At 40.7% G+C, this 14,623-nt stretch overlaps 2 protein-coding genes across 8 annotated transcripts in view; one reads left to right on the plus strand and one right to left on the minus strand.

Annotated features, from left to right (window-relative positions):
• SYNJ2 (synaptojanin 2) overlaps positions 1–3,706 on the plus strand; it is a gene marked incomplete at its 5' end in the record, with an annotated part of 68,055 nt that extends 64,349 nt beyond the window's left edge. The window contains 2 exons of the mRNA XM_082307655.1: positions 577–779; positions 2,682–3,706. Of these exons, the coding sequence (XP_082163781.1) occupies positions 577–779; positions 2,682–3,479 (1,001 nt within the window). The 3' untranslated portion in view covers positions 3,480–3,706. The remainder of the gene's footprint in view (positions 1–576; positions 780–2,681) is intronic.
• The window catches only part of SERAC1 (serine active site containing 1), a 36,660-nt gene that overhangs the window by 1,586 nt on the left and 20,451 nt on the right, over positions 1–14,623 (minus strand). For 4 of the 7 annotated variants that reach the window (XM_082307661.1, XM_082307657.1, XM_082307660.1 and 1 more), the window contains 4 exons: positions 13,338–13,435; positions 12,620–12,802; positions 11,992–12,135; positions 7,615–10,050 (listed from right to left, as the gene is read on the minus strand). In XM_082307661.1, the coding sequence (XP_082163787.1) occupies positions 9,914–10,050; positions 11,992–12,135; positions 12,620–12,802; positions 13,338–13,435 (562 nt within the window). In that variant the 3' untranslated portion in view covers positions 7,615–9,913. Of the gene's footprint in view, positions 1–7,614; positions 10,051–11,991; positions 12,136–12,619; positions 12,816–13,337; positions 13,436–14,623 lie in introns of those variants that run through there. The other 3 variants (XM_082307658.1, XM_082307659.1, XM_082307662.1) reach the window with 3 other exon arrangements.

Raw genomic sequence — 14,623 nt, forward strand, 5'->3', positions numbered from 1 at the left:
TGGAATAATCCAATTTAATTAGAAATACCATAAAGGCATCTTGATGTTTGTTCCTTCGAGAATCCTGTACATTTGTTTTTAAATCAGATTTAGTCTCCATTAATTTTGAAATTCACATTAAGCACTCTGGTAAGGAAATGAGTCCAGTCAGCATCACTTTCAGTCCCTTGTGCTGTACCACCAGTTGGCATTTACAGTTCTTCCCAAAGTAAAGGCGCACTCGGTATTAGTATCTGCATTATCCAGATAAGGAAACTAGGGCAAAAGGAGACTCGGGACTTGAGTCCAGTACTCCTGAACTCCCAGCCAGTGTTTTATCCACTTGGCTAAATGGTGGCACAGCACTGCTGTTTCGGCATGAAATTAATTCAGACAGGGGAGTTTTTCCCTAACTGCCTCTTGCAACTGTGACAGGATTGCAAAGAAAGATCCATGCTTATTTCTAAAACCTGCCTTCCTGGCCTGAGCACATTCCCTTTAGGCATGCACGTTTTGGGAAACATGACCATGAAAGAAATGATCTTGAAGATGATACATTCTGATCAAGCCAAGATGCTAACTGGTTTTGCTTTTCAGGACTACCGGAAGATGCAGTAAAGCCTGCTCCAACTAGAAACCAAACGTTCACCAAACCTGAGCCTCCTCCCAGCATCACAAAGTCAGCATCATTTCAAGGGTCGCAGGCAGGACCAGTGCTTGTGCCCCATCGCCCGCCACCCAAAGTTCCAACTACGAAGAAGCCAGTCCCTCTGCAAAGGAGCGGAGTCAAGGTGGAAAATGTAAGATGGCTGCAGCAAAATATACCCAGCCTCCATGACACAGTGTGAATGACGGCAAGAGGCGTGGACTGTTAAACAGTTCATATGAAGTCCTGTCATTTAAAGTTCTTAGCCAGCAGGGACTAAAATGATTTTGTGTATTGTAGTCACCAATGCATAAAAATATACTAGGAGATCAGAAAGGAAAGAGAGCCTTGAGTTCCTTACTCAGCCATAGTCAGCTTTTCTATTTGTCAGTCCATTCTCTTAGCTTTTGTTACTTTTCTTCTGGTTTGTCTAAACCTTGTCAGGATTTAGGACTCATCCCTTCTTTATCACAGCGTTTACTTTGGACCACATCATGAGCGGTCTGCTTTGTATTGATTCGAAGCAGCTTCTGGATCAGCATGCTGTTCTGTGGCCTGTTCGGAAACCTCTAACTTTTCTCACACGCCTTATAATGGGATTCAGCCTTTCACTTTGGATTCTGGATTCTGCTCAAGAGTTCGGTTCTTAAAAATACAAACCTGTAGGTGTTGGGGTTTTAATCTGTCTCTCTGTCAGGTCTCTACAATGGAGATGATAGTTCTTCACCGCTAGAGCTGCTAAAATGAGTATTTAATGGTGAAAGCAATTTAAGTAGGAGAGAGACAAATACAACCTTTTATATTCTTCCTTTGACAGAACCTCCGCTAGGAAGCTCTGTTCTAAGCTGTTAGGACTCCTGCCTTACCTTCCTTTGTAAAGGCATTCATCCCTTCTCTCTGGCGGACTTTGTGCAATCTCTACTTAGCAGATTCACAAAAGCAAAAAACCCAGACAACACAGTGTGTGCCCCCTCCTCAAACATTCAATAACAAGGAATGGTCTCTGTTTATTTTATGTTGTCGCCATTCCCAGGGCACTCCTGAAAGGTGCTGAGAGGGAGTGCTGTTTTGGTGTTAGTTATATGAAATCTCCTGCAGGAATGTATCTATTTCAGTTTGACTCTATCCACTCCTTCTTCCATCTGAGTGAATTCAGATGGGAGTTGTGTACTTGAAAACCTCTACCCAATCCACCTCTTTCTTTTTGTTAAAAAAGCATGCAATCAATCAAACGTGGGCAACTTAACAACAGCATATAGACAGAAGTAGCAGGGGATACGTCCATCATGAAATACCGACTGGATATTTTGACTGCATTAAAAAGCCTGTATATTATCTATATTATGGGAGAGTAATAAAGAATTAAAATGCTTTCATTCAGTCACACTGGGTGTGAGAAATCTGAGGCAGCCCTTGCCCTCTTGGACTGGGCTGGGTTCTAGTTATTTATATATTTTTAAATGGTGAATATACGCTAGATTGTACTTCGAGAGCTTACTTATAGCTTCAGTTCCTAGCATCAGTGAGACGTGACAGAGCCATTAATGCCTTTCTTGGGCTAGCTTGAGCTAATTGTCCTTCAACCTTATGTATCAGAACATACCCAAAGACACGTGCTAATGGCCCTATTAATTTAGCCTGCCCTATGCATTCTTGCTTAAATAATATTAGTCAGCAGAGAGATGTAACAAATAAATAACTCTCCAGAATGGTGTTAAATTGGCCTGGAGCAAAATCCTACCATGAAAGAGAGATGGTCAGAAAGAGATGTATTTCTCATACAGGGAGCAAACGCGCTGTAGGATCCTTGTCCTCAAATAGCACTCTGTAAAGGAACACTGGTCCAAGGCACGATGTGTGAGAATAGAACCAAGCAGGTACGGCGTAAACCTGTGCTGTCAAGCCTCCTCTCTGTACTGCTTTTTTTTTTTTTTTTTTTCCTTCCAGTACTGTCAGCTCTTCTCAGTAATGCCATCAATAAGACTTGCACTAGGAGTGACTCAGAGTTTAAGGTACCCTTTTTGTTCTCAAATTTCTTGTTCCTTTTCCCCCTCAGGCCATGCCTACAGAAGAGCAATTTGACCAACAGACAGTAGAGTCTCCTTTTGGCTTGCCAGAGCCCTGTTTGGAAGCCGGAGCTATTCTTAGTCCGACCAGGATTACTCCAGTCCCTAAACCCAGAACGCCACAACCTGGGAAGCCTCAGGAGAGCAGGGGGAGCGGTGAAAGGCAGCCCCCCTCAGCAAGCACAGCCGAGGCCAGCGCGCCGTCTCCCCCGAACGCTTCCTTTGCCCCAAAGGTGCCACCACGAAGAAAGAAGTCGGCTCCTGCCGCTCTTCATCTGCAAGTTCTCCAGAGCAGTGACAACCCACTTCTTAGTGGGTTAATGTTCAACTCCAGCAACAATCCTGAGTTCTGCCCCCAGACTCAGGACGCTCGCGTCCCTGCGCAGGCTGCTCTCTCAGCTCCTGCATCCTCTGCCCGCCCAGAAAACACCACAAGCAAGCAGCTGGCACCCAATGCTGCAGAAGCGATGGGCGACCTTCAGGGCCCTCCTGTACCAGAAGGCCAGCATCCACAGCTCTCGGATACCAGCTCCCTTCCAGAGAACAGCAATCTTTTGGACCTGGACTCAGATTCTTCCTCCCCTCTTTCCACACAGGCAGCATCAGCTACTGCTCCAGCACGCACTCCAGAAAAGTTAAAGCGCCCCAACTTGAAAGATTTCAGTCACTGGGTTACATTTAGTGATGATGAAGACAGCGGTGCACTGTCAGAAGGGTTCGACAAACTGCTTGTCTTAGAACAAAACAAATATACCTTGATGAACACAAATACTGATTTAGAATTGTAAAATTTGTCCCCTTAATGTTCCTACAGAAATCACAATGATGATGCAAAATGAAAATAAATCTTTTGCACAAAGATTTTTATTTAAGGAAATAGATCATCTGTCCATGCTCCATTTCAGTCTCATGTTTAAATATAAAGATACTGCCCCTGGAGGGAAGTGTACAGAGTATATACAACCTAACATTATCTATAGCTTGTTTGAAAAGTTCTTTATTCTAAGTTATTTCTTTTTATTAATCCATCTTACGATGTTTTATTTAATTTCAGGTACAACTCATATGTAAGAACAGGTAATGTTGTATGGAAAAAAGATGTTACGAACAACATTTTCCTGTGAAATTCATATATTAATTTCTGTCACTTGAAATAAAGAACCCTTATCTTTAATACTTAGACTGCTACAGTTATTCTGGAACAAACATCGGAAAGGGGAAGATACACCAGTGTAACTAACTACAGCACTAACACTGATAGTGTTCTGCTACCACGTTTCTGCTGTGGAAACAAGGCTTAGACAGTATCTTCTTGTAGATCTTAACTAGCTGCTGCGTTGGCAGGCCCCCGTACTTACCTTGTTGAAGTCATTCCTGTGTTGAAAGTAAAATTAAAGGTGTGGGCTGTCAAGCAGAACCATGAGAGGTGGTGCCCCCGCATCAGCAAGAAACGCCTGCTCTTACTCCAGACGGGGCAAGTGAACCCCCGTGTTACCGCAGACCTCTTCCAAGTGCCGTGCTGCTCCTGGCGCTGTAAGACCATGCCTCAGCTATTCTGAAAGGGCTGGGGAGCCTCTCGGACTATTGCTGCGCCCTACAGTGAGATCAAAGGCAGCACTGGTTGGTTTTCTACCGCGGTTCCACAAAGGCGCCCTGGTTTTTGTTCACAGCAAGCCGATGCCGAACAACAGACTTTACAATGAAATCACACGTGGACAACAACAGTCATTTTTCGAAGAAATGCTATAGTCTGCTTGTGTATTATCTATGCAGCTACTGTGGAAATATGAATAGTTGAGACCTGCTGATGACATAGGTCATTAGCACATTAATGTCTTACGCTAAAGACAGTTTAGTAATTCAATAGTTGTGTCTCTGTTCCCATTCTGCTGCTTTGTAAGAAAACGCCACGTCAGTCTTCTATTTCCACAGTGCAAATGAGGAAGGAGCTGGTCTTGGACCCTAACTTTATGCACGTGCAACGCAGGCTGTTACATCCTGAAACTCAGCCGCCGGCACAGGACTGGGGGTGGCAGAACCCCCCGGCAGAGAGGAACAGTTGCTTTTGGCCCAGTAACGAGCTCGCCCACTCACAGCAAAGCTCAACTTGGACACCAAAGCGGTAGGGGGTGGCAGCGTGCAGAGCTGCTGCTCTCCCTTACATTTAGCCAGCGTTCCACCAGAGCCCATAGGACGAGTGTTTCAGGTGGGTCTATAGGTCACGTACCCCGGCGGGCTGACTCCTGAAGTATTGCTGCTCAGCTCAAAGCAGACTTGATCTCCACAATGAAGTCCTCTCTCGTTTATTAGCAAGCCAGCAGTCCTGCTTCTCAGAAGCCCAAGATGTTGGCACCGATCATCCCTGGTGCTAAATGTGTTGGTTATCTGCTCTAGCTGCCCAGGCTTTTGCCTTGCCTGTGCAGTAAAACCGTACGCTATAGATGCCGTTTGTTCAAAGTAGGCAGTTAAAAATGATGAACAGATTGCAACTTGTCATGGTAACTTGTTAAGAGAAGCATCAAGATCTTTTATTATTAAAGGAAGGAGAGCATTTTTAAGCAGTTGGTGAAGCTGAAAAAAGCCTCTTGTTTTCAGATGTTTTTTGCAGAAAAAGTGTCTTAGAAAAAGCAGAGATTGGGTTTTTTTTCCTCCATAGGAAATATAATTTACTTGTTCTCAGCTTCCTGGAAACTGGGAATTCAGCCATTTTCTTATTTGTAATGCTACCTGTTTCACTGCCACTGCCACAATTTGAACACAAGACATCCTGTAAGAGAGGATGCTGCCTTTGTCTGAGCACCTGCCATCCTCCTCTGATCCCTCCTTTGTCAGACACTTCAAAAAAAAAAAATCCCCCAAACCTTCAAAGGCCAAGCCAATAAAACCCAGTGCTAAGCCTCTTACGTGTCCGTTTAACGTGGCAGCAGGCTGGTGAATAATGCTGAAGCAAGACAGTTGTTTCCCTATCAGATGACACAGAGCCTTAGTCTCTTTGTCCTCCTCTTAAAAAAAAAAATAAAGCGAATATTTATAGGCACATTTCAGTATAAAACATTAAGAGCAGTAAAAAAGAAAGAGTACATTATATGACCATATCCAGCATTTTCTGCAAAGATAATTAACAGCTCTAGGACAGCTAATTTACATGTTAATGAAAGTGTTAGCAGGAAAGCCAATTAAAGTGGATTTATACAAGTCAAATAAAATCTGCTTTATTACTCTCCTTGAATAAGAGAAGTATGTAGCCCTTAGCATTATATTTTATGTCTATGTATGTGGCAAGCTGCCCATTAAAGTATGAATCCCCGCAGCTAGCTGGTTTATACTGTCAGTGACAGCGTATACCATTCTGTCGCAGCAAATCAAGGGAAGGGAAGAGACAGTCCAGCTGAAAAGGTTACAGCAAAGAATGAGGGATCTCCTGTCTCAATATATTATCTTCCACACTGGTACCCAACACCCCAGCCAAGTGTTTTCCAGAGGCGGGTTCCAGTTTTAATGCTCAAGAGAAGCTAAGCAGGGCCAGACTTGCTCTGCATTTGGGAAACCATTAACAGAAATCTCAGACTGCAGGAGGCGGTGATTCTTTCCTTCTCACTCGGGATTAAGCCGGGCCCCACCACAACGTGAAAAGAGGCTAAAGTAACCTGAACCACCGTTAGCTGGCATCCACAACGAGGGAACCCACAGCACGGCTCTGTCCTCAGCTCTGCTGCCCGTTCTCACTGGGACGTTATCAATGGAAACCAGTGTTCCCAGTGGTAGCTGTCAGTCTCGAGGGCCATATAACGGGTGGTAGGGACTGGCTATCCCATAGCATTTTTCGTGTTGTGAACCCAGCACTTGGAAATCTTAAAATTGTTGACACTGGCTGTGAAGCCAGGCATCAATGATTTACCAGAGGCAAATATATAAGCATCTGTGTGCTTATTTAATGTGAGAGACTTTGGCAAAAGCCTAACGCCATGTGAGCTTGCCCAGGGCCCTGTAGTACAGCAACTTTAAGTTGCTACAGGCATCCTGGTTGTTCAGCTGCATTTGTGTTTGGGGTGGGTAAATGGTTCTCCTTGGTATAGCAACTGCCTGATTTAGCTTTTTTAGGTGGGTGATCACTGAAACAAACACAATGAAAGAGAACCAAACCCAAAATATTGTTCAGAATTTCTGCTCTGACAAATCAACATTTTTGCTTTTTCCTTTTTGTCCAGAATTGACATTTTCACCAGATGGAAAATTTCTCCTTTCTAGCTAGCTGCTCTGCCTGGCACCACGGAGCACAAATGACAGTGAAAGCCAGTTTGCACTAGCATAATCACAGCAATTAAAAACTTGATGACTGTTGCTACCAACACAGTTATACAAGAGTGATGGACAACAAGCGCACGAGGATTGAAAAATTCCTGTTAACCCTCCCTTCCTGTCTTACTATTTTAGTCTTGGACACCACAATGCAGATGAAATACCATCTTCTCTGGCAACTCACACATACCTGCTAGCCACATCTGCAGGTGGGTTCCCAGCTAGACGGGATTAAGAGCATAGTTTGAGACCTAAGAATTCACGTAAAGGCACTATTCTGAATTAATGTGACACCAGGGAAGCATGAAAGCGTACCTTTCTAATGGGAGGCAGACATGAATGCTACACAACAGACCCTCTGGCCCTCAAACCAGTGTCTGTACAGGGTTTAGGAGGCACTTTTGCAAATCTAAAAGCACACCTGAAAAACTGTTCAGTTTGGCAAAACTGATGACCAGCTGCCCCAGTACTGTGCCTCTTACAGAAGATGAAGGGTAAACATTACATTCTTCCAGTATGAGACAATCACTAAAAAATAATGCAAGTCTTTAACAAAAGTGAACATGATCCAGAGCATTCATTTGGCAGATCATTCACCTTTAATACATTTTGTGGCATATCTAGTACATCTTTAAAAACACATTTCATTACTATATTCCAAAAAAACCCCAAACCCAACAACCCTCAAAATATTAGTTTTAAAAGTTACACATATATACATACAGTTAGAAAAAGGAGAAAGTTGCCTCAACAGTTCCAGTTACAGTAGCAAAACATAGATGCATTTACTGACGTTAATGTGTAATGTAATTGATCTGAATCCCTGCAAGCCAATAGAAGTCTATTAAAAGCAATACAAGATTTGACACGCATTCAGTTATTAGAAGTCTTGTCTATTCACAATGAATTCCACATACCTCTACTTTGTGAACACAAAGTATTCTACTGTATTTACACTCTGAAGTTTAAACCACAGTGTAAAAAGGATAAACGTCTTTAGAAGTTACGACAGTTCTGTTACATTTTCTATCTGAAATACTGCCATGCAGTGTTCTTACCTACATCTCGGTTATGGGTGGAAAAATGCTCTTTTTGCTAGTGTGGTGCTGTACATTCTCTGTACTACTCTCGTGAATTTTACTTTGCAACTCCAGCAGGCCAAGGCTCAACTTCCAGAGGTGCATTTTCAGATGCAGGGTCCTCCCGGGCTGGAGTGCTCTCGAGTGGGAACAGCTGAGGCGGCCTCAGGACCTGGCAGGACTGCGATGGCCACTGGCACCTGCACCAAGCCCGTGCAGAACTGCAAAGCGCACCCCACCTCTTCGGTAGCTTTCATAGCCCTAATTTTAAGGCCAGTGATATTAGATCCATCTCACATAAGTGATGCTAAGGGACGTCTTAAGCCTGTCATCAATACAGGCCTTATGTAACAAATGGTCAGCTGGGGCAGTATAGCCTAATCATAGCCTGTGTTCGTTTTGAGAGAGGGTTGGGGGTGGAAAGAAAGGAAGGAAAGACACCACAGTTAGACTAGGCTGCTTTTAACTACGTTGCCAACTATTTAAGACTTTAAAAAAGTGTCTGAGCACTGCCATTTTTTTTTCTAAAAATACTATTTCTCACCAGCACTGTTAAGGTATCCTTAACATAAACATAAACTCAAATAAGACAACACTGCTGCTTTTCTCTGTATCTACACCAATAAATACACTTGGGCTTCAAGAAATCAAAACATCTGGGATCTTCTGTATTTCCAGTGAGACCTGACGATCACCTGAATTTTTTCCTGCTTTACTTTTTTCCTACCTGAGCTCCAAACTCAAAGCATCATCTTTTTTGTCAGGGCCTACATGTGTCTTACTCCACTTGAGCATTTTCAATGCTATTCTTTAAATCAGCTAAAGAAAGAGTTTCTAAATGAGTAACATGAGCCAGGGATTTGAATGCACCATCTTCTCAGTATGTCCCAAGAGTAAAGCAAAAGAGCTAAGCCTCTGTTCTGCATCTCCCACGTGAACAAGCACAGAACTGCCCTGAGTCTGACCAGATACACACTGTCCTAAAGAAAGCAATCTCACAAGTTGCTAAGGTTAAGAGAGAAATGTACAAGAAGGTGAACAATTCTTTTGTTTAGTTTTCATTTATACAAACAGATTAAAACAACTACAGTTGTCTGTGCAAGACAACCTACCAACCTCTCTCTTTCTCACACAGAAAACAGATGCCGTATTGGCTGACAAATCTGGGTGGTCTATTAAATGAAAAGGCGAACTACAAAAACCCCTGTAATTGGGCCACTAGACCAAAATGCTACCTTCATTCACTTGGACAAATTTCTTCAGGCTCCAGTCAGACTACTTAACATGGACAGTAAACCAAAGCTTTGAGGCAGCCACATGCTGCTTCTCCCCTTTGACACAACAAATAACCACCTCAGTTAATTATTTCTGATTCTCTCTCTCTAAGATTTTAATCCCAGATGTATATTTACCTTAATGAGACCACCTACCTCCAGAGCAAGCTTTTTTTTTTTTTTTCCCCCCAAAAGAAGATATCCTGGGCACTCTCCATAGTCTAGCTGTGTTGCTCCAGAGGGATATCTGTAGACTAAATGAAACTTCTCTTCCACTCAATCCCCATCCCCTCCCAGCCAAATTGCTGGAGAATTTACACGCATTTTGTCGACAGATCATGGTCACTTTAAGCTAACACACATTTTCTTTTTGCCAAGTTTATAGGCGTTCAGTTTGTATTTGTTTTGAATATATTTTAGACACCTCTCCAACTTATTTCTAAGTTGGAGATGTACTGAAAATTATTTTAGCAGCAGATACTACTGACATAGCATCTTTGTAGTTCTGCAGATCCCCTAACAAATGTTAGGAGAAGAACTTACTGTGTTACAACAAATGGAGGCAAAAACTCAGTCTCCAAGTTCTTGGGCTAAAACATCCTGGATGAACTTCAATGTACGTTGGTACAGGAAAGCATCCTTCTTCTTTGGCTTACAAATATTTAGATGATTAACATCCACTGGAATAAGGTCTCCAATTCCTAACTCTGGGAGAGGGGGGAAAAAAAATACATACATGTAAGAAAAAACTACCAAAGTTCATAAGATCACCTAGACTGAAAAGCACATCTTGCATTACTAATTTTTCTCTCAAAAACAACTTCTTGTGTCTTCAGTTTAACTGTTTTGTCTTCATTATTTTTTAATGTGCTAAAAGCTTCAATACACACTGTTATAGTCATATAGAGTTATATGTTTCTACAAAACCCGCACTAGTAAACCATTAGGTCAGAGTTCTACTGTCTTTATTGGGAATACACAAATGTACATTTCTCCATACAGACAACTCTGAAGAATCAAAACTTCATTTACCAGCACCTGACTGACAGCAAAGTCCTGACTGAAGTTTAAGCATTGACATGAACAGGGATAGGGTTTAATCCAGGGTATCCAGATTCTGATCACCACTAACTGCCCATATTCCTTATAAAATACTTCAATGCGGAGATTAAAAATGGGACTAGAATTAACCTGAAATATGCCATAAATCACTACATACATTTCCAGTGAAATGAAAAATTTACATTGCTTAATTGTAGAATACACGTATTCCATTTCAGGCACTGATTTTGGGGCACACTACAGCATTTATTCTTTCCTGACAGCTATCACTACTAGTGAACTTTCCAGTTAGGATGCTGTGACTGCCACATTCCAGTTTATTATCTATTCACTCAACCTCCTGAGAAATCCCCCATTTTGTTTGGAATTCTGTATCTTTAACCATGTAAAATTACACTAGAGCAGGATAAAGTTTGCTTTCATGTGCCCAAGCATGCATGTAAGAAACAGTGAGTGTACTGCTTGTCAGCCTGGGTTTTGAACAAAATGAGCGGCGTGCCACTGAACCGTCATGTAGCCTTTAAAGGCATTCGAGAGCTCAGGCGCTGCATTGTGCATCATCTCTAGAAGAGGAAAAACGTGCTACAAAATTGTAAGTGCGCAGTGCTTATTTGTGCCCTCTGTTATCCAGCCCTCTTCTTCACTTTTTTTTGTTAAATCAAAAAAAAAACTGCCCAGTTTTTCAGTCCTCACCAATAAAATTGCATCAGCAACATTTTCGCAAACAACTGCTTCTTGAGAAGACATACTGAAAAAATACTGCTAAATATTGACTCAGGAAAACAGGGATGTATAGTCTGTCTTTTTCAAAGCAACTAACCTTGCATTTAACCTAGTGGATTTAGCTGGTGGAAAGCCTGATCTAAACCCAAAAAAGCAATGGTTTCTGTTCAAGGCCTTACACGTACCTTGGGCAGTGCAGAAGAGGGTTTTGCTCAGGGAAAACCTGAAAATATCGGACTTAAAACAATTCTCTAAGTTGAACACCCATAAACAAAGCAAGAGAAAGAACTATCTGGTTTTCCCTTCTCCTACAAAAGGCAAAAGGATGGAGGGAACTCTTCAGGAGGCAAACTCTATTGCTTGAGTACCTGAGATATGGAAGATAAAGGATTCTTAACACTGACAAACGGCTTTGTGACTTTTTCCTTCCATTAGCAGTTTACTAATTTTCTTTCTTATTTTTTAAAGGAGGAAATAGCTGGAATTTGTGGGAGCTTCTGAAACACTATTCAGCCTACCTACACAAGGATAAACAACAGTTACTCATAATTACAAAGGAAAAGACTACAACAATGTAACATTAGACCAGGGTCTACCCTGCTTTTTTCAGTAAGCAAGTGCTACTTGCATTTAGAAAAATCAAAACAAACAATTGCTATTCTAAGATATAAATGTAGCTGCCTGTGATCTCAGCAGGGTGACTCTAGTTTAAACTCAGCCAAAAGTTTAAACAAAAACCCCCACAACATAACAGATGTATTTTTCTAAGTCTTTCTACCATAGCATTTATAATCCTTCCTCATTATTGATGCTCACACGAATATATGCAAAAATCAAATAAATTAAATGGCTATTTGACTTACCTGCTGATTCCAGAGGTACGACGTGCAGTTTTATCATGCTGCCTATGTGCGTTGGTAAGGTTTCTGCAAAACTCAGCACTGAAAATTTCTTATCTTTGGCAAAAGACAGGAAGTCATCATTCAGCTCTTTAAGGGCAGGAGAATCTGAGAAAGAGCAACATAATTTTTGCAGTGTTACCTTGAACATAAGATTATAGCATTTGTCTGGCAAGATTGCATTCCTGAATAAATGTTTTTCAAAAATTGATACTCCGGTAAAAGGAGTAGCATTTTGTTTGTAGTCCCTTTTTCCAGCTATCATATGCAACAATTGCTTGTTTCTGCATAGCATAGAATTTGTTTAGAAGATAGGAGTCTGAAGTCCAGCACACGTTGAGTTACTACATTGCTAAATGGCCCAAACTACTCTTCTATAAACTTGTTCTGACCTCTTTTTTCCCCCCTCGCCTCTGCAATAAAATGAAACAGTTACTCAGAATTAGTTACAGTAATTCAACACACAGCCCAAAACATAAAAAGGGGTTTTTTGTTGCTTTTATCCAGCTTTTTCTGACAGCAGGATAAAAAAAAGCATCATGAACAGATTAGCATAGATCCCCGCTGTTAAATGGTAGCAAAGTGAGCGTACCCTTGCTGAGTTCTTTAACCTCCACAGACGGAAAGAGAAGATATCTGGCATTTATAGAATATTCAGCCAGCTGGGAACCATGGTGAGGTACGCTATAAAATATGATTCCTCTGGTGTTGTTTACAATTTTATCCATTTCTGGATTCTTGGAAGCATCCACCAGCATCTTTTTGACTAGAAGACCTGGCAACAGAAACTGAATTAATGCAGGGATTTAAACCACTGTGAAAATAATGATCATGCTATATTATCCACGAAACAACTAACCATATCCTTGCCTCAGTTGATTGGTCCTTAGTTTGTCAAATATGTAAGATTAAGTTGAAAAAACCCCAACCAAACCTAAGGAGGCATTAAAATAAAATGTCAAGGAATGATGCAAATCCAATTTTGGTTTGCTTTAAGTGCTGCTAATGACATTTACTATATGCCTCATCATGGAGAAAATTTTGCCTCTGGATTCCCATTTACATGAATTTCAACTCATTGATTTTGTGTTTTTAAATCAATACAGTAAAACCAAACAGCAATAAAAATCCTTTGAAAATGTATATGCTGTTGAATATAATGCATTGTGAAAATAGAAATCTATTTTCCATTTTTAGGACTTTGCAAATTGTTTAGATAAACTATTCCGGATAACTGCATTTCAGATAACAGCTTATTCTGAAATAAAACAGCAAATAAATACTTTATATCAGATGGGCAATATGCTTACCACCCATGCTATGTGATACCCACACCAGAGGTCTGTCTCCAATCCCAGCAGCTCTGAGCTTGTCAAGAAGCTCATTGCTCCTGTAAGCAATAGACTTCCTGCAAAGAAAAAACAAACGCAAGCATGATGAAGCATGATAGCTTAAAAGGCAATGTTAAAACAGAATGAACTTTCAGTGCTGCACATTTATGAAAGTGAATTAGGTACATAAAACATTAATTACTTAATTATTGTTGCTACACTGAAAAATGCCAAAAACTTTTGTAAGGTTGGCTTCACAAGGACAACAGAAATTGAGCTAAATTGTTTCTTGGTCTTGCTACAAAATTTTATTTTAATTTCACTCAACACTCATTTCCTTTAGCTTTAGTTCGATAAATCTCTTTATGGAGTTTTAGATAGCTTCATTTACACATTGTAACAAAATTATGTTTTCATTTTATGAAGCATCATCAATGCATAATAAACTTTATCTCCTAAAACAAGAATATACCTAATGTCTGACAAAAATGTACTTTGCTAAACAATGCTCAAAATGTGGAGCAAGGTACAGGAATTTAATAACTAAGTGCATGATCAACCAATACATTAAAGAATCAGAGATAATGTCTGTTATACTTTCCAGACAATAATCTCCAAATGCTTTGTACTGGAATATGTATATAAAAGTATAAAAGCACAATAATCTCCACTTTATAAACGAAGAGACCAAGCTCTGGAAAGGATAAGGTACATGTTAGAGGTTGAAAATGAATCTGTGGCACAACCAAAACAAAACCAATGTCAATTCCTAATCCAAGCTTGAAAGTGCAACATCATTACTCCTTGCAGCGTAACAAGAATCAAACATAGAAGACCCTGGGATAATGAAAACATCAGGGTACTGGGGCAACTGCTGTGCAAAGTAATTCACTTCACCTCCATTGGTTCTCAGCATTCTCACTAGAAATTGCTTTTATAACACATATGAAAAGGATACTCAAATGGGTCTTTTCAGCCGAACAATAGGCTTTAGGAGAGCTGAGAGACATAAAAATTCACTTTTGAAACAGCAAATGAGCCTATACACTTAGAGCAATCATAAGGTTATGATTCTACTGCTACATCTTTGTTCCTGCTAGTTAAAAACATCTTCGATATCTTTCATTTTTTTGTTAACCATATCAAATTATAAAATAATCAAATACTATGCTTGGGTGACCATAAATAGCAGGTAATGTAATTTTCCATTTTGCGATGAAAAAGACATTATCTTAAAATAAAGAAAGAAATCTATGTTTATTTCT

Source organism: Platalea leucorodia (genome assembly GCF_965183815.1).
Source record: "Platalea leucorodia genome assembly, chromosome: 3".
In the NCBI taxonomy this organism is placed as follows: Eukaryota; Metazoa; Chordata; class Aves; order Pelecaniformes; family Threskiornithidae; genus Platalea; species Platalea leucorodia.